At 39.9% G+C, this 17,504-nt stretch overlaps 1 protein-coding gene across 2 annotated transcripts in view; it reads left to right on the forward strand.

Annotated features, from left to right (window-relative positions):
• DCLK1 (doublecortin like kinase 1) overlaps nt 1-17,504 on the forward strand; it is a 251,943-nt gene that overhangs the window by 202,689 nt on the left and 31,750 nt on the right. For both annotated transcript variants that reach the window (XM_009290193.1, XM_009290194.1), the window contains exons 6-10: nt 3,159-3,243; nt 4,605-4,713; nt 9,673-9,730; nt 10,503-10,622; nt 16,435-16,581. In XM_009290193.1, coding sequence (XP_009288468.1) covers nt 3,159-3,243; nt 4,605-4,713; nt 9,673-9,730; nt 10,503-10,622; nt 16,435-16,581 — 519 coding nt within the window. The remainder of the gene's footprint in view (nt 1-3,158; nt 3,244-4,604; nt 4,714-9,672; nt 9,731-10,502; nt 10,623-16,434; nt 16,582-17,504) is intronic.

The following is a 17,504-nucleotide window of genomic DNA, read 5'->3' on the forward strand; positions in this document are numbered from 1 at the left end:
AAAGACGAAAATATTTGTGTCGTGTTTACCTAGTAACGTCTCTTTAATTGTGAAAGGGGGTCTGTCAGCAGACTTGGTGAATATATGCAAATGTACCAGCTCCTGATTTCCTTTTAATCTATTGTTTTAATAGGAGGGGTTCAGCAAAGGTAACGAAAAGTATGTGTTTTCTTCATATTTTTTGATTTGTTTAAAAATTTTAAAGTTTAAAGTTTTAAAAACCGCAGTATGTATTTGTAGCAAATGTGTTCTTACCTGCTGCTTCCTTGTCACTGGCGAGCTCTGCTGCTGCTCACACGCTGGTGCTTCGCACGCAGGTCTCACTGAAGGGGCTGTATGCTACTATGCATATACAGTATATGCTACTAATGCATCACTTTAGTTCTTCTTCAGTTATGAACATAATTTTAGCCTTCCCATCCTTATGTAGTGTCAATATGAAAAGAAATAGGGGCACTTAAAAAAATGATCTCATACTGCTGTTTTATTTCCTTTAAATTTTCTGTGGGCCACTTTTTTTTCAGTTTGTTTAACTAAACCTAGGCTAAATACATATTTAGGGAGGTATACCTAAGACAGCTATTTAGGAGTGAATTTAATTTCAGTCGTGTGTAGGCCATTAAGACTATTTGTATTTAAAGCGAAGCACTTGCTGAAGCGCTTTGCTGAAATGGGCCCTCGAAGGAGTCTGATTTTGGAAGGACTGAGCAGTTGCAGTTCTCAGCTAAACCTCGTCTTGAGGGTCCTTGAGAAATTAGGTTCCCAAACAGAAATTTGAGTCTCTCTAGGCACCCATTCTGAGAAGATGTGGCCACTGAGTTAGGTCTCAATTTTCACGTCTCCCATTCTCACAAATGAGAACAATGGGTGCGAGACTCCGTAAAGAGACCGTCAGACTGCTAAAGAAAGCTGCAGCGGTGTGTAGTCGGTAGTCTTGATCTAACATCTGCTGAAAAGTGTAATCTCACTATTTAAAACACAAAAAAAATGAATAAAGTAGTTGTTTGATAATCTATTGAAAATCTAGCACTAACCTTTTTGAGTTGTAGCCCTGAAATGTTGTAAAGATTCATTCCTGACTGTATATGTAACAAATATTAAACATATTTGAATTGTAATTCCTTTAAGAGAATACTGTGGAGTGGGAAAAGAAGTAAGAAATTGGATGCCTGGCCTAGGAAAACAAACAGACACAGCAGAATGAGTAGAGAAAACATGTTTTTCTGCTTATTTTACAAGCAGGAGAGTGTAAAGGAAACAATTCTGTCATTACATGTGTATGAAAATAGGCTTTGAGAGTGACTTCTCCAGGCATGAGAACTCCTAGCATTTTCCTGTTACGTTGATCCTCATCTGCTCATTTGTTCAAAAATGAACCAGAGGTAAGTTTTTACTGAGACATCCTGCAAAGTTTAGCACACGTCCTAATCATGAAACAAGGGCAACAATATCTCAGCGAACTGCATAAAATCAGTCAGTGCTCACTTCTGTTGTCAAGAGGCAGCAAAAGTAGTCCAAAAACTGATTAATGCGATTTTTAATTCTGGTCAAAGCTCAGAAGAAATGCTTGGATGGATGAAAGGAATAAGCTGGGGTTGATTAAAAGAAAAAAAGGGCAAAGACTCTCTTGGTAGGCAGGATGTGCAAGTTCTCAGGATTATTTAGTGAAAAATAGGCCAAGTTCAGCCTTTGTCTAAATCATCTGACCTTAATCTACTGTGGGAGAAGTTAAAAGTTAGTCTGTTCAAATGAACTCGGCACACTGGCCAGCTTTTAACTCTGCTGACTGCCTTCTCCCTGGCTCCGTACTCTGCAAAAATCCCAACTGCTGCATCATTAGTTATTCTTGCTCCAGTCGTCGGCTGTGCTCTGCGGTGGCAGAGGAGAGAGATCATTCCAAAGAAGCTGTATTAAATTTGTAAAGTGGGTTGGCACCCTCCCTGGTTGTGGGCATCTAGATACCTTGCAAACACAGATAAGGAACCGATAGTGTTAGTGACAGGCAGTACAGCCTGCAGTTTATGTAATACATAGCTTGAAGGAGGTAATTAAATACTGCAGCACTTTGTAACCTTTCAGCATGCAAACTATGTGAACCCGAGAAAGTTTTAGTTTTGGAAATCCTCTGAATACTTCTCACTTATGTTGCAACACAAGGACCTGAGGAAATGCTCACTTTAAGGTTAAAGGGCCACTGTTACATTTGTAGCTTCTTCTGGTTTCCTCTGAAGATGGGAGAATCCTGAAGATACGTTTGTATAATTGTTACGCAGCACAGGATAAAAGTTTTGGGTGAAATCCAGTCCATCTCATATGTCTGTGTAGTTTCATCCATCTACATGCGTGATGAAGCAGTCTTCCTAAAGTATATGCCTGGAGTCCATACGTAACTGATAGACATTGATAGGTGCTTTGGAAGGCTTCCCTGGTGAGAGGATGTCTGCTATACTTTCGGCATCCAAGCTGGGTGGCTACGAGTCTCCTTCTAGAGACTACAGAGATACCGTCCTCCCCCCATTAACTGCATAGGCAAACACTTGCTGTGCAAGTACTTAAAACCCAGGTACAGACTCATGCCTCAAGTGAGCTATATCCAATCAAATGCTTTTCCAAAAAAGCAAACATTATTCACCCTGACATTTTATTTTCTCCATACATTATCGTAATGATTTCTCTCTTCTAGAACACAACTGGGGAGGATTTCAGCAGAGGGAGGTTTGCAAAAGTGAGGAATTCCGCCCATAACAAAGCCAACTTCAGTCAAAACAGACATTCATGCTTCTAGCGCCTGCTGGGTTAGCGGTGTCACTGAGAAAACAGTCTCCTGCCTACAGAGCGCATACAGCTCCTCAGTTTTCCCTGCCAAAATGTGTGTGGAATAGGGAGAAACTAATGGACCGTACATAAAAGCGTTGCTGCACATTGCTGCACATGATGGATCAGGGATATCTCCATGTACATGTGGGTACCAAAGGTGTAATTTCAGTGGAAAAATTGGACTCTTCCCAGGCATCCGCATATCCCTCCACCAAAGTAAATTGATGCTTTACATAGGGAACACTGAAGACTCTCTGGGACGTGTGTCCAGCAGAAACATGCTGCGGGTACTCGTGCTCCTTAAAAATCATCTGTTTTCATTTGTGTCTCTCCATTTCCAGAGCTCCCAACACAGTGGCTCCTCTACTTCATTAGCATCCACCAAAGTTTGCAGCTCTATGGATGAAAATGATGGACCTGCAGAAGGTAACATTTGAAGGCTGACATTTCGGAGCAGTCAATGTAGTGGTAACAGCAGCTGTGTAGGAAATGAGTCATTCTTCCTGCCGGAGAAGGTGGGAGCATTGCGGGCTGGATGACTCTCCGTGAGGAGGCTCATCAGTCTTAGCAAACCAGTTAGATTCACTCTGGATCAGATTGGATCTGGACATCTTTATTCAGAGGTGTGTTTGTTGCATGATACTCTAGATATTAGTTCTGCAGGTGTCACAGTGCTGACTGTATTATTTCACTAATTTTTTGCCTCGTCTGGCATGGTACTAAAGAACACGCTGCAGTCCTGGGTCTTTACTCAGAAATGATTAGTCTCACCCTGTACTAAGGCTTTGAGCAAGTTGTCTAAGGGATAGTGTCTGCTCCAATACTGCCAGTTCACATGCACATATACTAAGTGTGTGTGTATGCTTGCGTCTGACAGTAACTCTTCATGCTGCCTGTTAATTCAGGCAAACCCCAGCCTCCTTGTATCATAACATTCACTTTTAATACTAAACTGGAATGAAGGACAGATAAAGATACAGTTAAAAGCACTGTCTTAAAGAGTGTAAATTCAAGCCGCATTTTTGAGAGGCATTTTTTTTACTTTACAATATTTACATAGTAGTTTGTATCAGCTGCAGTTTACAGTCAGCTTTTAGAGGCATGTTAGGTATTTGTAACACGCTATTTCAAATACATTTAAAAATAATGGTACATGACTGAGCACTAAAACACATGAAACGACGAACTTTTCTTATGCTTAGACACTGTGTAATGCAATTTTACCTAAACATCTGGTGCCCAGGTTGCATGCGAGGTAGTATTATTGAGAACATTTGTTTAAAAACTAAATATTTAATATTGGGGGAGGGGGAGAACTAGCACTTAGCACATGAGGAGTTTTATGGATGTCTCACTCTACAGGATGTAATAAAATAAGTGCTTGAGTGTTGGACTTCTTTGGTACATATATTTAATCATGCTGTGTCAAGGAGTTCCAACCCTTTTTGGAGGCTGGTCTGCGCTTGTGCAGATCACAGAGGCCTTTCCATAATTAAAAAAATACAATTTTGGTTTTGTCCTGGGGGCATATTGCAATGGGAATGGTAAACTATGTAACACTTGAATGGTGGTATGTTTGAGCCCCAGAAGTCTTATTTTTCATTATTGTATCTGTGTGAAACCTGTTGAGTATATACAATGTCAGCAGCATGGTTTCACTGTACAGTAAGTGAGGTACTGACTCTGAATGGTTTCCAGGCTCCTAAACCATAGACTTAAAATGCATGTTATGTGCAACATCTGTGTTTCCTTCACTAACAATAAAAATGTACTAATGATTCTTTCAGAAGTGTTGGAGGAAGGTTTCCAGGTTCCAGCATCGATAGCAGAGCGATATAAAGTTGGAAGGACTATAGGAGATGGAAATTTTGCTATTGTGAAGGAGTGTATAGAAAGGTGAGGAGGATAATATGCTTATTACTATAAAAATAATCATTAATGTCATGCTTTTTCTAGATCATGTCTTTATTTGTATAATATAGGATGTGTAATAAGGTAATGTCTCAATGCCAGATGGAAAAACTAGACTAGTGCCCTCTCATATGAAAAAAAGAGTGTGTCCAAGGGACAATCTATTAATTTAATTCTTTGTGGGGTTTATACAGGTTTTTTTCTGCTGCACTCCGCATGATTTTAGCAGTTCTTTGTGTTAAATCTTTCTTGTTGCACTGAAATAACATCTTTTCTTGCAGTATATTCTTGCAACTCTCCCTTTACATTAGACCGATGAAATATTTCACATGTAGAGGCATTCTGTAAAGAATGTAATGTCAGGAAGTTTTATGTGTGCGATATAGTGGTGGTGGTCAGCACAAAGAGCTGACTTTGGATCCATCTATTCTGCCATCTGACACTGAAGAGTAAACTCTTCCATGTTTATCTTTAATTAAATGGGCATCTATCTCCCGCTTGCCTGCTTTAAGACATTATATGAGCTCCATCCAACTTTAGGAGCCTGCACTGCAGGCATCAAAATCTAACTTCTTCAGTGCCCTTTACTCTTAAAAGGTGAGAACAGTCACCCTTAAAGACTGATTTTAGAAATCCACTCCAGGTTAGAGAAGTCACAAGTCACCTCAAAGGTCGGTGTTGCTGAAAGTGTCCAGGTTGACTAGCTCAGGTGTCAGTTTCTAAATCTGGTCATGCAGGTCGTGAACCAGGTTTGAACTGGCTCTACCCAACATTAAGAGTGTAAAAAATAGGGAACAAAGACAGAAATACTCTGAGCAGAACTGCAGGTGCCTTTTGGTGGTATTGTTAAAAATAGGAGAAAATGGGGTAAAAAAGAAGGTGCCTGTATGTGAAATGATTGTAACATTGCTCATGTTAGACAGTAGCAGTGCAGAGAAGGCAAAAAACTGCCAGAGCTAGAGATGTCCAAAAGAAAGAACAATAGAGATGTCAAGGTCTGGTAACAAAATTCCACAAGTGAAGTTTTATATCCCCTATTACCATATCCTAGAGAGGGGACTCTTACAGAAGACTGTAACCTCTCCTTTGGGCTCAAAGAAAGAACTTTTGCCCTTTAGCCTGTAAGAATGCGATATTAACCCTAAAGTGTAAGTCAGGATTAGATCTCATGGCAGATGGTGATAAATTAGCTTGGCTGGTTTTAAACTAGAGTCTCTTTGGAAAAAGACAGGTCCCGCTCTGCAAGTGAAAGAGTCTGGCAAGTCGGAGACCATGAAGACAGCTGTTGGGGAAAGGGGGAAGAGTGGATTCTGTATCAGCTGACAGTGTGCTTGTGGGACTTGGCCAAAGCTCTTGTGAGGCCTTTAGAGCGCTGTCGGAGTGAGTTCATGGTGGAGCTGATCATCCGGAGGGCGATAGCTGTTCAGATCAAACCCCAGGGTCTGAACACTAAAATGGGGAATATGGAAACCTAAAAGAAGCAAAGCAAAACAATATGAAAACAAGAAAGCACTGTAAAACCCTATGGAGGGGGCATGACTAATGAAAACCATGGGTGAAAACATGTAACTAAGGAAAGAGAAAAAGGCAGCCTAAAAGTAAAGTCAGTAGTGACTGAGAGAAACAGATTACAAGGAAAAATAAAAAAAAAGGTTGAGGTTTTGATACATTGTCATTCAGCTGAAAATGCCAGTTGTGCTGAGAGACAGTTCAAATGTGCTAGTGTGCATTTTACAACTCTTTCTCAAGCTGGGAGAAAAGACATGAACAAAATTAAATATGGGTCCCACCACACCTAAAAATAATACTGATTACAGTATCCTCCAGAGCTTAAATGAAAACTGTTTCCTGTCCTTTTGTCTCTCCTCCTGGTCCCAGAAATATCCGATAACACGATGTATCTAGTGAATATGTGCTCAAATAGCATGATTACTCAGGTATTCCCAGATATATATATTCCCAGGCAGCCTGTGGTTCTGCAGCTTACTCTTACGGTCTCTGAACCATACCATTCCATAGATCCCACTTATATCAGAGAGTTGCTACTTTGGGAGAGCTTGAAAATTAAAGTAGAATTATTTCTGTTGGTTTCCACTTCTAAAGCAGTATACCCTTGCCATCACAAGAGAAATTAAAGGCTCAGAGGGTAAATTAAAGCCAGTACATGTAAAACCCCTTCAGAAACATTCTTCACAGTCTTTCTAAGCAGAAAACACCTCACTTCAAAGTCTGATATGTCCATCATTTGCACAGCCAGAATTGATGGGGTGATACTTGGGACAGAGGACTTTTCCACTTTCTTCTGACTTACAATTCCTGTGTGCATTAGACTTCAAAGAAATAGTGCCATGAGGTGTTAAGCAAGTAGGAATGGGCCTTGTTACACATCTTCACTGATGGCATGGATACTTCTCCATAGCTGTGGAGACCAGCCCATGTGCACTGGTTAGCCACTTGGATGCTTCAAGTGCATTCACAGGCATTTTCCTCTGACAACAAACAGTCTAAATAGAAACCAAAAACCATCTTCAAAATTTTCACATTGGGACTTCTAAATCCCATTCTGTGCATCTGTGAATGCACGGGCACACACACACACACACACAAATACATTTAATGCACACACAAAAATACTGAAGATAGATAGATTTTTGTCTCCAGTGAAATGGAAATCTCCGTGAACTTTGCAGAAGGTTAAAACATCCAGGGAGCATGGCACAGAGCCCTGTTATGAGCTAGAGGTCTAACTCCGTGCCCTGCATTAGTGCTGTGGGTCCAGACTTTTACCCAGCCGTAACGTGTTTCCTACTTCGTGTGGCACCTTTTTATTGTTTGGGTTGAATGATAGGCGAGAGGTGATATGCCCATTTCACTGTGAGTTTCTGGCATGGCTGTGCATATTTTTTGGCGGGTGTGTAAGTTGCAGTGCTGCTGACAGCCTGCGGTTCTGCAGCTTTTTAGGGGAAAGGATTTGCATTATCTTAGCTTTAATTTTCTTTTTACCAAAACAAAGAGCAGTCAGAGTTGTCATCTGCTCGTTACATATCTGCTCCATCGTATGCGCAATTTGTCCTGCGGTGTTTTTATATGGGTTCATTTTTAACTTTCAGATACTTCCAAATTCTGACATTTCCTCACTAGCTCAGATTTCCCAGTGTTTTGGAGTACATGGAGTCTCCCATGGCCAACAAAAACCATCAATTTCCTTTCTCGTGACAGAAAGGAAGCATTCCTAGGGCAACCAAGCAGCTTGAAAGAGACTCCTATTGAAAGAGGGCATATTTTGTCTGAGTTTGAACCCCAGATATCTTAATTTCTAATATTGCTTCTCCTACCTCCTCCTTCCATTCCCCCAGAATAGTGTTCATATCTCTGCCTGTCCCCTCACTGAGCTGGGACTGTAGCCACCAAACAGCAGCACCGGGAAGGGGCACCCCACGTGGAGTGCGGCCCATTTCTGGGGGCTGTAGCATTAAACCCTGTTGTGGGGGAGTACAGATATGAGAAGGTTTTAATTTTTCTTTGCTTAAGTCTTGAACAGCCATGCTGTACTTTTTTCCCAAGTCATAAATGTCATCATCCAGTGTGATTTCTTTGCACAGTCGGTTAATTGATGTCTTAATACAGACTGTCTTTGCTCCCTGCTGACCTGGGAACGCAAACAGAATTAATATTTTGGGGTTTTTTTTCTGTTGAAGTCCCCATTTTCCCTTAAATTAATACCTAGTGGTACATCATTGCCAGAGGAGGTCTCCATGCTTAAATATGGCAATGAAAATGCCCAGTCGTTTTCTTAATGCAGTGCTTTCAGTTTATGACTCACTTTGCATGTCCTGCTTGACAGACTGCACACACTTTCAGGCACATTCATTTCTCTATTTAACTTACTATATATCAATTTAATGTATCAATTTAACTATGTTTTGCTAAATGAAGAATGAAAAAAAACCACCCCATATGCTTGAGAGGTTATTTTTTTCTTTATTTTTTAACCAAACATATGCCTAAGGGCAATGTATTAGACTTTTGTAAACTCTTTAGATTTTTATTACAAAATGAAAGTGTTTCAGTAAGAGCTTTTTCTTATATTATCCATTCTTCATTTAACCTTATAGTAAAACTAGAGCTTGTAAACAGAGCTTCCTGGTATCGTCCTTATAGCCATCTTCAGGTTTTGTAACTCAGTTAAGAAATATTTAATATTGTTGTTGATATTGTGAACTTGTCTACGAGCTTAGTTTTCTGTTAGCATTCTATATAATAAATATCTATGTATGTGGTAGTGAAAAATATTATATGGTTTCCAAAAAAAACCACCTAAAAGGAAATGTGTTCTTATCCTGAACTAATTCTCTATAATTTCTTACTGTCTCCAGAACCTTTCATATTCTGTCCCATAAACATCATATTTAACTCTGCTAGGTATCAAATACTTACTGAATACGAAAAATATTGTTCCAAAGACTGACTTTTTTATTTTAGTAGTTGCGAGTGCTAAGGTAAAACAAATGACTCTTCATTTTAAGTAAAAAAATAAATGTATTTTCCATGGCTTGTATTTTTTTGTTTAATAGAAAACAAAACTTTTTGGTTTTGAGAAGATTTGGGTCTGTAAATACCATATAATATTTTTATATAAAACTGCAGAAGAAATAACGAATACCACTACGAAATGAAAAAATCAAGTGATTTTGTTTCAAAAACATTGAAATGTCTTCATTTTTTAAAAAAAATGCTTAATGCTTTTTTCTCGGGCACACATATTCAATAAATGTGGCTCAAGTTCACAATTCCAGACAGATCCAAGCCTCATTTGTCGACAAAACAAATACTTGAATAGAATTCTTGCCCAGATCTACTGTGCTCAAATGACAAATATAAACTCGACGGAGAAAAATAGTCAATGTGATTGAACATACAATTTTTTCTTTTCTCTTTCCTCAGATCAACTGGTAGAGAATATGCTCTGAAAATAATCAAAAAAAGTAAATGTAGAGGAAAAGTAAGTACAAAAAAATCAAATGAGACCAAAAGATATTTTTTTTTCAAGAAATATTTTGTGAGAGATCACTTTGGGAAGCTGTTGGTATTTGTCTTCTTCTTGGCAAGTGTAAGAATCTTTTTTTTGAAGCCTTTGCCTGCCCTCTGGAGACCCTTGGCGTATCAGTATAAAAGGCTCCAATGTGCCTTTCTAGATGCATGTGTTGATTCTCCAGTTGGTTGGTTGTGGGTGGGTACACTCACTCCCCTTGCTCTTTATCCCTGCAATTACATCCTCTAGCTTTCATAATCCCAGATGTTATAGAAAACAGAAATATAATACTAATAGTTACAACACCACCGGTCACTATGTCTAAACAGTATGCAAGGTTAATCAAATTGATGTCAGTTTTATAGTAAGTGAATTTCTGTTGCCTTTTGAAATCTATAACAAATGTTCTCTGAGAAGAAGCTATCATATTTTTAAATGGAAAGATTCTGCATTGGAGAAAAAAATTTAGAAGCTTCCACATTTAACTTTTCTCTGCCTCAGAAATGTGTCTTTTCCTCCATTTCTTTTTCTATGTTCTACTCTGTTCTTCTTTCAGTTGTCACACTGATGTTGTTTCTAGATATGTTCCTTCCATATTGCTGGAGGCAACATCTGTTACCTTTTTAAAAAACCCTGAAGAATCCATGCAGGTCCCAATTCTCTCTACATTTTCCACTGTACAATGGAGGTGAAAGTTTTTCCCACCAACCCACAGTCATTAAAGGTTTCTTTTGTGTGGCAGGAACACATGATCCAGAACGAGGTATCTATTTTAAGACGAGTCAAGCATCCCAATATTGTACTTCTGATTGAGGAGATGGACATGCCAACTGAGTTGTACCTTGTTATGGAACTTGTAAAAGTGAGTATTTTGGAGACAAGCTGCTTATTAAGAATTGTTTCAACCATACTGAGAAATTTCATGGTATTAAAGCTTACTAAAAATCATGGAATCACAGAATAATTTAGAATGGAAGGGGTCTCTGAAAGTAGTCTTGTCCAGCACCCTACTGAAAGATGTGTAACCCACTGTCAGATTTTTTTTTTATAGCTTTCAAATATTTTAAATATTTGTCTAACTTTCTGTTAGCCACACTCAGAAGTGCTCTGTGGACGGTACTTTGGAGATCACCAGTTTTATTTGCTCCCCCAAAAGAAGTCTCTTTAAAAAGTTTTATCTTAAAGAAACTTATCTGCCTTGGGGTGAACTGAAATTACACCCAGTCTGAATAGCCGTAAATACCAGCCTTCAAAATTCAATATTCTTTGATAAAATGTTTTAATTAAATTTTATTAATTTATGTTAAATTTAAACAATATTACCTGTCTTTTTTCTCTACTGATTTATATTAACACATTGTCAGGCTTGCCTCCTTGATAACAATCTAAATTTAAGCTGGAGGAGGGGGGAAGTGAAAGAGAAAAACCTGCTATTTAAAGCATGGTTTTATTCTGAAAAGTAAGTTTGTGAATGCAATATTTTATATTTGGGACCCTATTTATTTCTTCATAATAACTTCCAGATCTCATGCATTTATTTCGCTTACTGGTGGAATTACATATTCAAACTGGATTATGAAACTCGGACCAGATCATCTCTTGCCCCCATACTGTCAACAGTGCAGTGCAAGAAGTATGAATTTAGCTCTCGGTTCTGGTACTAATACACAAGCATGTCACTGTGCATAAAAGGTGGTAAAAATACATTTGAGTAAATTGTACAAATTAGGACAGGAAACCACTGAGGACATCTTGTCCTCCATACTTACTTTAACAGAATACACCTGTTTTTCACATGCACTAATGGGATTAGCGATTCTCCTTCCTTCCTCAGCTATTCTGTGGGAAGAAGATCTTTCCAGCAGCCGCCTCCATTTCTGTATCTTGATCAGCACGTTCTGCTGGGGCAGCCTATCATGCCTACACCTGGGAAATTCAGTTTTAAGTGTTTAAGGACAAAGATTACAATAAAGCTGTGCAGCAGCAGCATTTGTGTGCAGGCCTGTTGTATGTGCACGCTCAACACTTGTGAGCAAATCAGGCAGTCTGAACCCTGGCAGCCAGATCACTTCCACTTATCTTAAATTAAAAGTGTGGTCACCTTCGGTAGACATCCTCTGTATCCGTGGTTAGAAACAGGCACCACCAGAGGTCGTGAGAGAAAGCAGTTTCGGCAAGCAGGATTGTTATCTGCTTCGCTCTGGTTGTAGGTGGAGATTAGGGGATGCTCTTAATGTAAGTACCTCATCGAGATGTTAGATAGTCCCAGGTCCAAGTGTTTCTTAAAGAACTTCTCAATCTGTGGAGAATGAAAAGTTTTTTGTTTTGTTCCATTATCCCCCATGCTCCGTGGCAGCAGCGGTGATAGAAACCGTGTTCCCAGTGCGGAGTTGGGAAGCTGTCAAGTGTGGCCCATGGGTGGATGGCCACAGATTTTCCCTGTCCTTGTGGCAAGCTGGGACAGCCTTGTTATCCATGAGAAGCTCAGGCCACGCCCCACAGCTTAGGAGATGGCAAGATTGTCCTCTTAGGTCTGAGTCTGCCCGATGCCCTACTTGGCTGGAGTGGTGCTATGGAGCTTATGGTCCAGCTAACCCTGCTGTCCACCACCTCCAAACTCTGAGGAAGCACACTGGGGCATGCTGGTGGCAAGGAGCTGACAGGGTACCCAGCATCCCCATTTAGTCTCTGATGGAGAGGTTAAATCCTAAGAAAAAAGCAAAATACTGGCACTCTTCCACACCACGAATCCCTCTGTGTAACCAGTCCCAGAAGAATTTCTCCGCCTTCTTCATAGTCACAGCCCTCTCTTGCACTGGGGAGTGCAATGTGAAATAGCACAGCTTCAGATCAGATGCCATTAGCCATCTAACACTATTTTTATCATAATTACTGCTCTTTTCTATGATAAGTGAGCTCACTCTGAGATCCACGTTACTGTAGTTTTTTCCCGGTGTCCATGAGAGCTTGTTCAAAGGTACCTCAATACTCTTGCACAGCGTTGTAATCCAGTGTAGCCACAGCTTCAGCCTGCATTGACAAATCCTTCGTCTTGGCCCCATGAGGTGTGCTAAGAAGTAAAAGCTGTGCCTTGTCTAACCTGCCAAGATGTAAGCACATAGCTGGTTTTATGGGTGCAACCTGCTGTGCTATTCATGCTTGAAAAATGTTCAAACTGTAGTCTCCGGTGGATTTTTAATCAAAGTCCTACTCAGCTAAATAAGAGAGGAGGGGACTGAAAAGTCTTACAAAATAACTAGCCTGAAAGGTGTGTATAAAGAAAACCATCCATTATATTCACTTTCTGGAAAAATCTGGGGTTTTACACTCTTTCTTCTTTACTCTTCAGGATTGCTGCACATAGCAAGATATTTATGCTTTAAGTTATGCTATAGAAGGGCTTTATAGACATCTCTGTAGTTCAGATATCCTAGAGAGCACTCTTTTAATGTTCTTTACTTTTATGTGGAATAATAGAAGAGATTTAGAAGAAATATCCTAATCCTGGGAAGTTAACTTTGTTTCTTTGAAGCAATCATCTATTCCTTAATATTTAATTAGAAAAAAGCGCCTTGTTATACTCTATGGGCACCAGGGAAGGTATTTCTGGAAAGACATTAATTGTTAATTCACCAATTGCTGACTGTTACCATTTCATAGCGTGCACTGTTAGAATTGATTAACCATCTGTTAGTGACTGACTTTTGAAGACTTGACTTTAAATCAAACTCACAGACAGGAAAGAAATTCAAGGAGAAAAGGCTTGATACTGCAGAGCACGGTTTCAGTTAATACCACCCTGCATTAATTGGCAGTAACATGTTTGACATAAGTGGCTGCTGCAAGTACTGCCCTCACCTCATGGCAGATAGGCCATTGCTTTGTAAAGTGTAAGAAAAAGCACTTCATAAATACAAATATAAACACATTGCAAGTGGTGCTTGTAAAAGGAAGCGAGGACCTGGTTTCTGGCACGTTGCCTTTTTACACAGCGAAACAAAATTGTTATTCAAACCTAACAGGGGTTTGGCCAATTTAACAAGCAAGATTTATTGCAGAGTTTCCTTTACTGCTCCAGGATATGATTTCACTTTTGCAGAAGAAAAGAGAGATTATATCATTTACATAACAAGGTAATAAATAAATAATTGGTTACTGTACTTCCAAGTATACTTCCTCATGTGCACAGATGATAAAAACTGCATTCAGATGTTACTGGTCCCATTTCACTCCAGAACAGGGGATTTAAGACTGAAATGTCATCCTGAACTCACCCTTGTGCCTGAATAAATGATAGTGACCTGCTGTGTGAATTGGCTAAGCAGAACCTTGCAGGTTAAAGTGCTCTTCAGGGAAAGGGAAGTCTGAAAACAATTCTGCCTGATATAGCTGTCAGCTCTGTTAACTCTTTGCAGGATATCGCCTCCCTTTTAACTGCAGACAATCCCACAGACTAAATATGTGCTCTCTTTTCTTACCAGGCTACCTGGTAAGAAACTTTACCATGTAAAGTAGGCTGCTTAACTGGAGACAATGATTCGGCTTCAGATTGGCTTGACCGTCTGATAATGTGCTCTGCAACCTCTATATTTTTCTAAGTTTAGGTTTCTCTTGCGCATGAACATTTGTTCTTTTTCTTCTGACTTTAGGCCAAAATTTTCCGTTCTCTTTTTAAGGTTCAGCTTCTTTCCTTCTCACCCCTCACATCTCAGCTCAGGCTGCTTTCTTTGTTTGGAGGCAGATCCTTTGCTGATGTTATTGACACTTCTCCTGAGCATCTGGAACGTGTTAGATAAGACCAAAGATCTGTCTAATCCACTACCTCATGTTAAAAAGCAGCTGGTACAGGGGCTTCACAGGAAGGAGCTTAGGGAAGATAGATTATTTATCCCACATATTTTGCCACATGCTGATATCTAATATGTAGGGATCAGCTAATGCCATGAAGTACATGGTATTGTATTTTTGCCAAATATTTGGCCTTTCTTTCTAATCCTCTATCTGGTTTAGTTTGGCCTTTTCTTCCTCCCTTTCCTTGACACTATGTATCTTGATGTATCTTGATCAATCACCAGCCAGAGCAAGAGGTTTTGATGTGATCCAGATTTGACAATGGTTGGCTGCAAGCAGTTTCCAAAGCTGGGGTTTTGCATCTACAGTGGGAATAAACCTGCCCTGGCAGACTTCAGCTGCACCTCAACAATGCAAGATTTTTAATAGTTTGTTTGGGTTTTTTTAACAAGTAATGTCTGTTTTCTCAGGATTGAGGCTTTGGTGGTTGTCTTTTCCTACCTCTTTCTCTGTAGCCATGATTCCTGGAAAAATTCTTTTTTTTGATTCTTCCCCCTCCTCCTTTCTCTTCATGAAAACAGTGGTTACTCTGGAGCTGAGCCTTAAAAAAAACCCGTCAAATAACTTGAGGCTGTTGATAAAATCATGAGGGTTGGCAAAGCTGGGACCCCTCTGTTGCCTTCAGAAAACAGCTACTTTTTGTTTAAAATATAGTCTCCTGTGATAAATTTTTTTCCTTGATGTTTTGACTGCAGCAGGGACTTTTGCATTGTTTTTGCAGAATTATCATTTCCCTCCTCTCTTTTTCCCTGTTGGTCTGTGTTTCCTTTATGGTGCTGCTTTGATTTTGGCCAAAGGCCCAATACCTCCGAGTAGTATCTCTCAAAAGGTGTTTGTTTTTTCCTCCACTCTGTCAAGCTTCCTCCTTAATCTCTTCTTTAAACTTATTTTTTGGTCTTTCTCCAAGAACTTACATGTTTGTCTTCCCACTTGCCAGCTCAGCTCTGGAAATACAGTCCAAATGTCATGGCTGCCTCAGATCCTGGTGAAGATCATTGCAACTTTGAGGACTTCCACTTAATTTTCCTTCTTTTCTTCTTTCTTTCTCTCTCTCTTCTTTTCTTGTTTTTCTTTCACTGGCAGTAGACATCACAATGAGCTGGAAATGGGACAAGCTGCCATCTGTGTTTGTAGCTATGGTGAAATACTAATGTTAATTCTTAAGTGTCTTCCAGTATGATTGTCTGACATATATGCTGGGAAGTTCTTCAGTGTTAGCTGCAGGAAGAGTATCACACTATCAAAAACTTCACATCTTGTGTAGAGAAAGTGGTTTCTAAAATCCATGTTTTCAAAGTTTTATGAGATGGAAACAGACTTTTAAAATACACTAGCAGTGATGACAGGTAGCTGGTTTGAGTTTTGCTCAGAATTTCTTCGTTTTTCTGGAGTTCAGTCAGACTTAGGGCAAAAATTTGATGTCAGCCTCTTTGTGATTATAATAGAGTGGGAAGGGTTGGTACGTGGCATCGTGACAGGCAAGTATGTAGGCATGCCAGAAATTGACAACAGGGGCTCTGAACACACAGGTTGGCAAGAGCCGGACATGTTACAAAAGCAGCAGCAGGTGGGAACAGTTTGCAGTGGAGACTCCGGCCTCTTGGCTGACCAACCAAATCATAACAAATGGTTTTGAATTACTGATATGTTCAGCTGCCATTATGGGGGATGTCATCACAGTACCCAAAGTTTATAGCTGCAAGGAAACTGTACTGCTCCTCCCTCCTCCTCCTCCTCTATAAATGATGCTCCTTGATCTTCCCTAAATCTTTCAGTCATTTCACAAGCAGTGTTGCTCATATGCCATGGTCATTTTGCTCCAGGGAGGAGATCTTTTTGATGCTATTACTTCCACCAACAAATATACAGAGCGGGATGCCAGTGGGATGCTTTACAATCTGGCCAGTGCCATCAAATATCTTCACAGCCTGAACATTGTCCACAGGGATATCAAGCCGGAGAATCTACTGGTAAGTGAAAATTCAGCTTTTGGTATTGTTGATAACTTGGGAGTGTGTGAGAGAAGGTCTGCGCTTCTCTCTCCCTCCACACCGCCCCCCCCCCCAAGTTTATCTCAGTCTTTTAAGTCATTGGTCTTTTAGTTTTAACCTTAGCATTGTAAAGCTCTCCTACGAATAACAGCTATCACAAAAAGTACAGTAACATCAGCTGGTATGTCTAGACTGTTCCCCAGGATACAGCGACAGAGTTGTTCCAGTGATCACTAGAAGTGACCTTTCAGTGAGCTGCAGTATAATTTCAAGCTTCTCATAAATACAAAGGTGTTCTGTCCTCAATAGACCATTCTGTACTTCTGCAGCTGCCTCAGTAATTAGTAGCAGTTCAGTTTTACAAACATGGTGGGTATAAATGTTGTGCCCTAATCATGTAGTACGTCAGGGCAGAACCAGGAAGAGACTTCAGAGTCCTTCCTTTCCCTGCTGCACCTCCCAAATAATCCCATAGCACTTTTTATTAATACACTTTACTAAAAAGCCTGAATCTTCTTTTTCCTGACTGAATCTATATGAGCCCTATCCACTGAAGACAATGAAAAACATACCCTGGCAATCAGTCCTTCTTCTGAGAATTTTGCACTCTTGAATGCAGCAATTGTGTTTTCCAACTGACATAGTTTTATTTCTTCTGAGAAATTAATTTCCCCTGATTATTTCTGTTCTCTGAGTTTTCCCAAATTTGCTGACGTGTTCCAGTATCAAGATGTTCCAATTCTCCATATATTCTGCAACCATAAAACAATGTTTAAGATACCTAGAATATCAGTTCTCTCAGCTGTGTGCTTTCTGCCATGACTTAGTGCATTTAGTCCTGCCTGACGCTTGTCGTGGTTTAACCCCAGCCGGCAGCTAAGCACCACACAGCCGCGCGCTCC

The sequence above is a fragment of the Aptenodytes forsteri genome, unplaced genomic scaffold (genome assembly GCF_000699145.1).
Source record: "Aptenodytes forsteri isolate BGI_AS27 unplaced genomic scaffold, ASM69914v1 Scaffold155, whole genome shotgun sequence".
Taxonomy (NCBI): Eukaryota; Metazoa; Chordata; class Aves; order Sphenisciformes; family Spheniscidae; genus Aptenodytes; species Aptenodytes forsteri.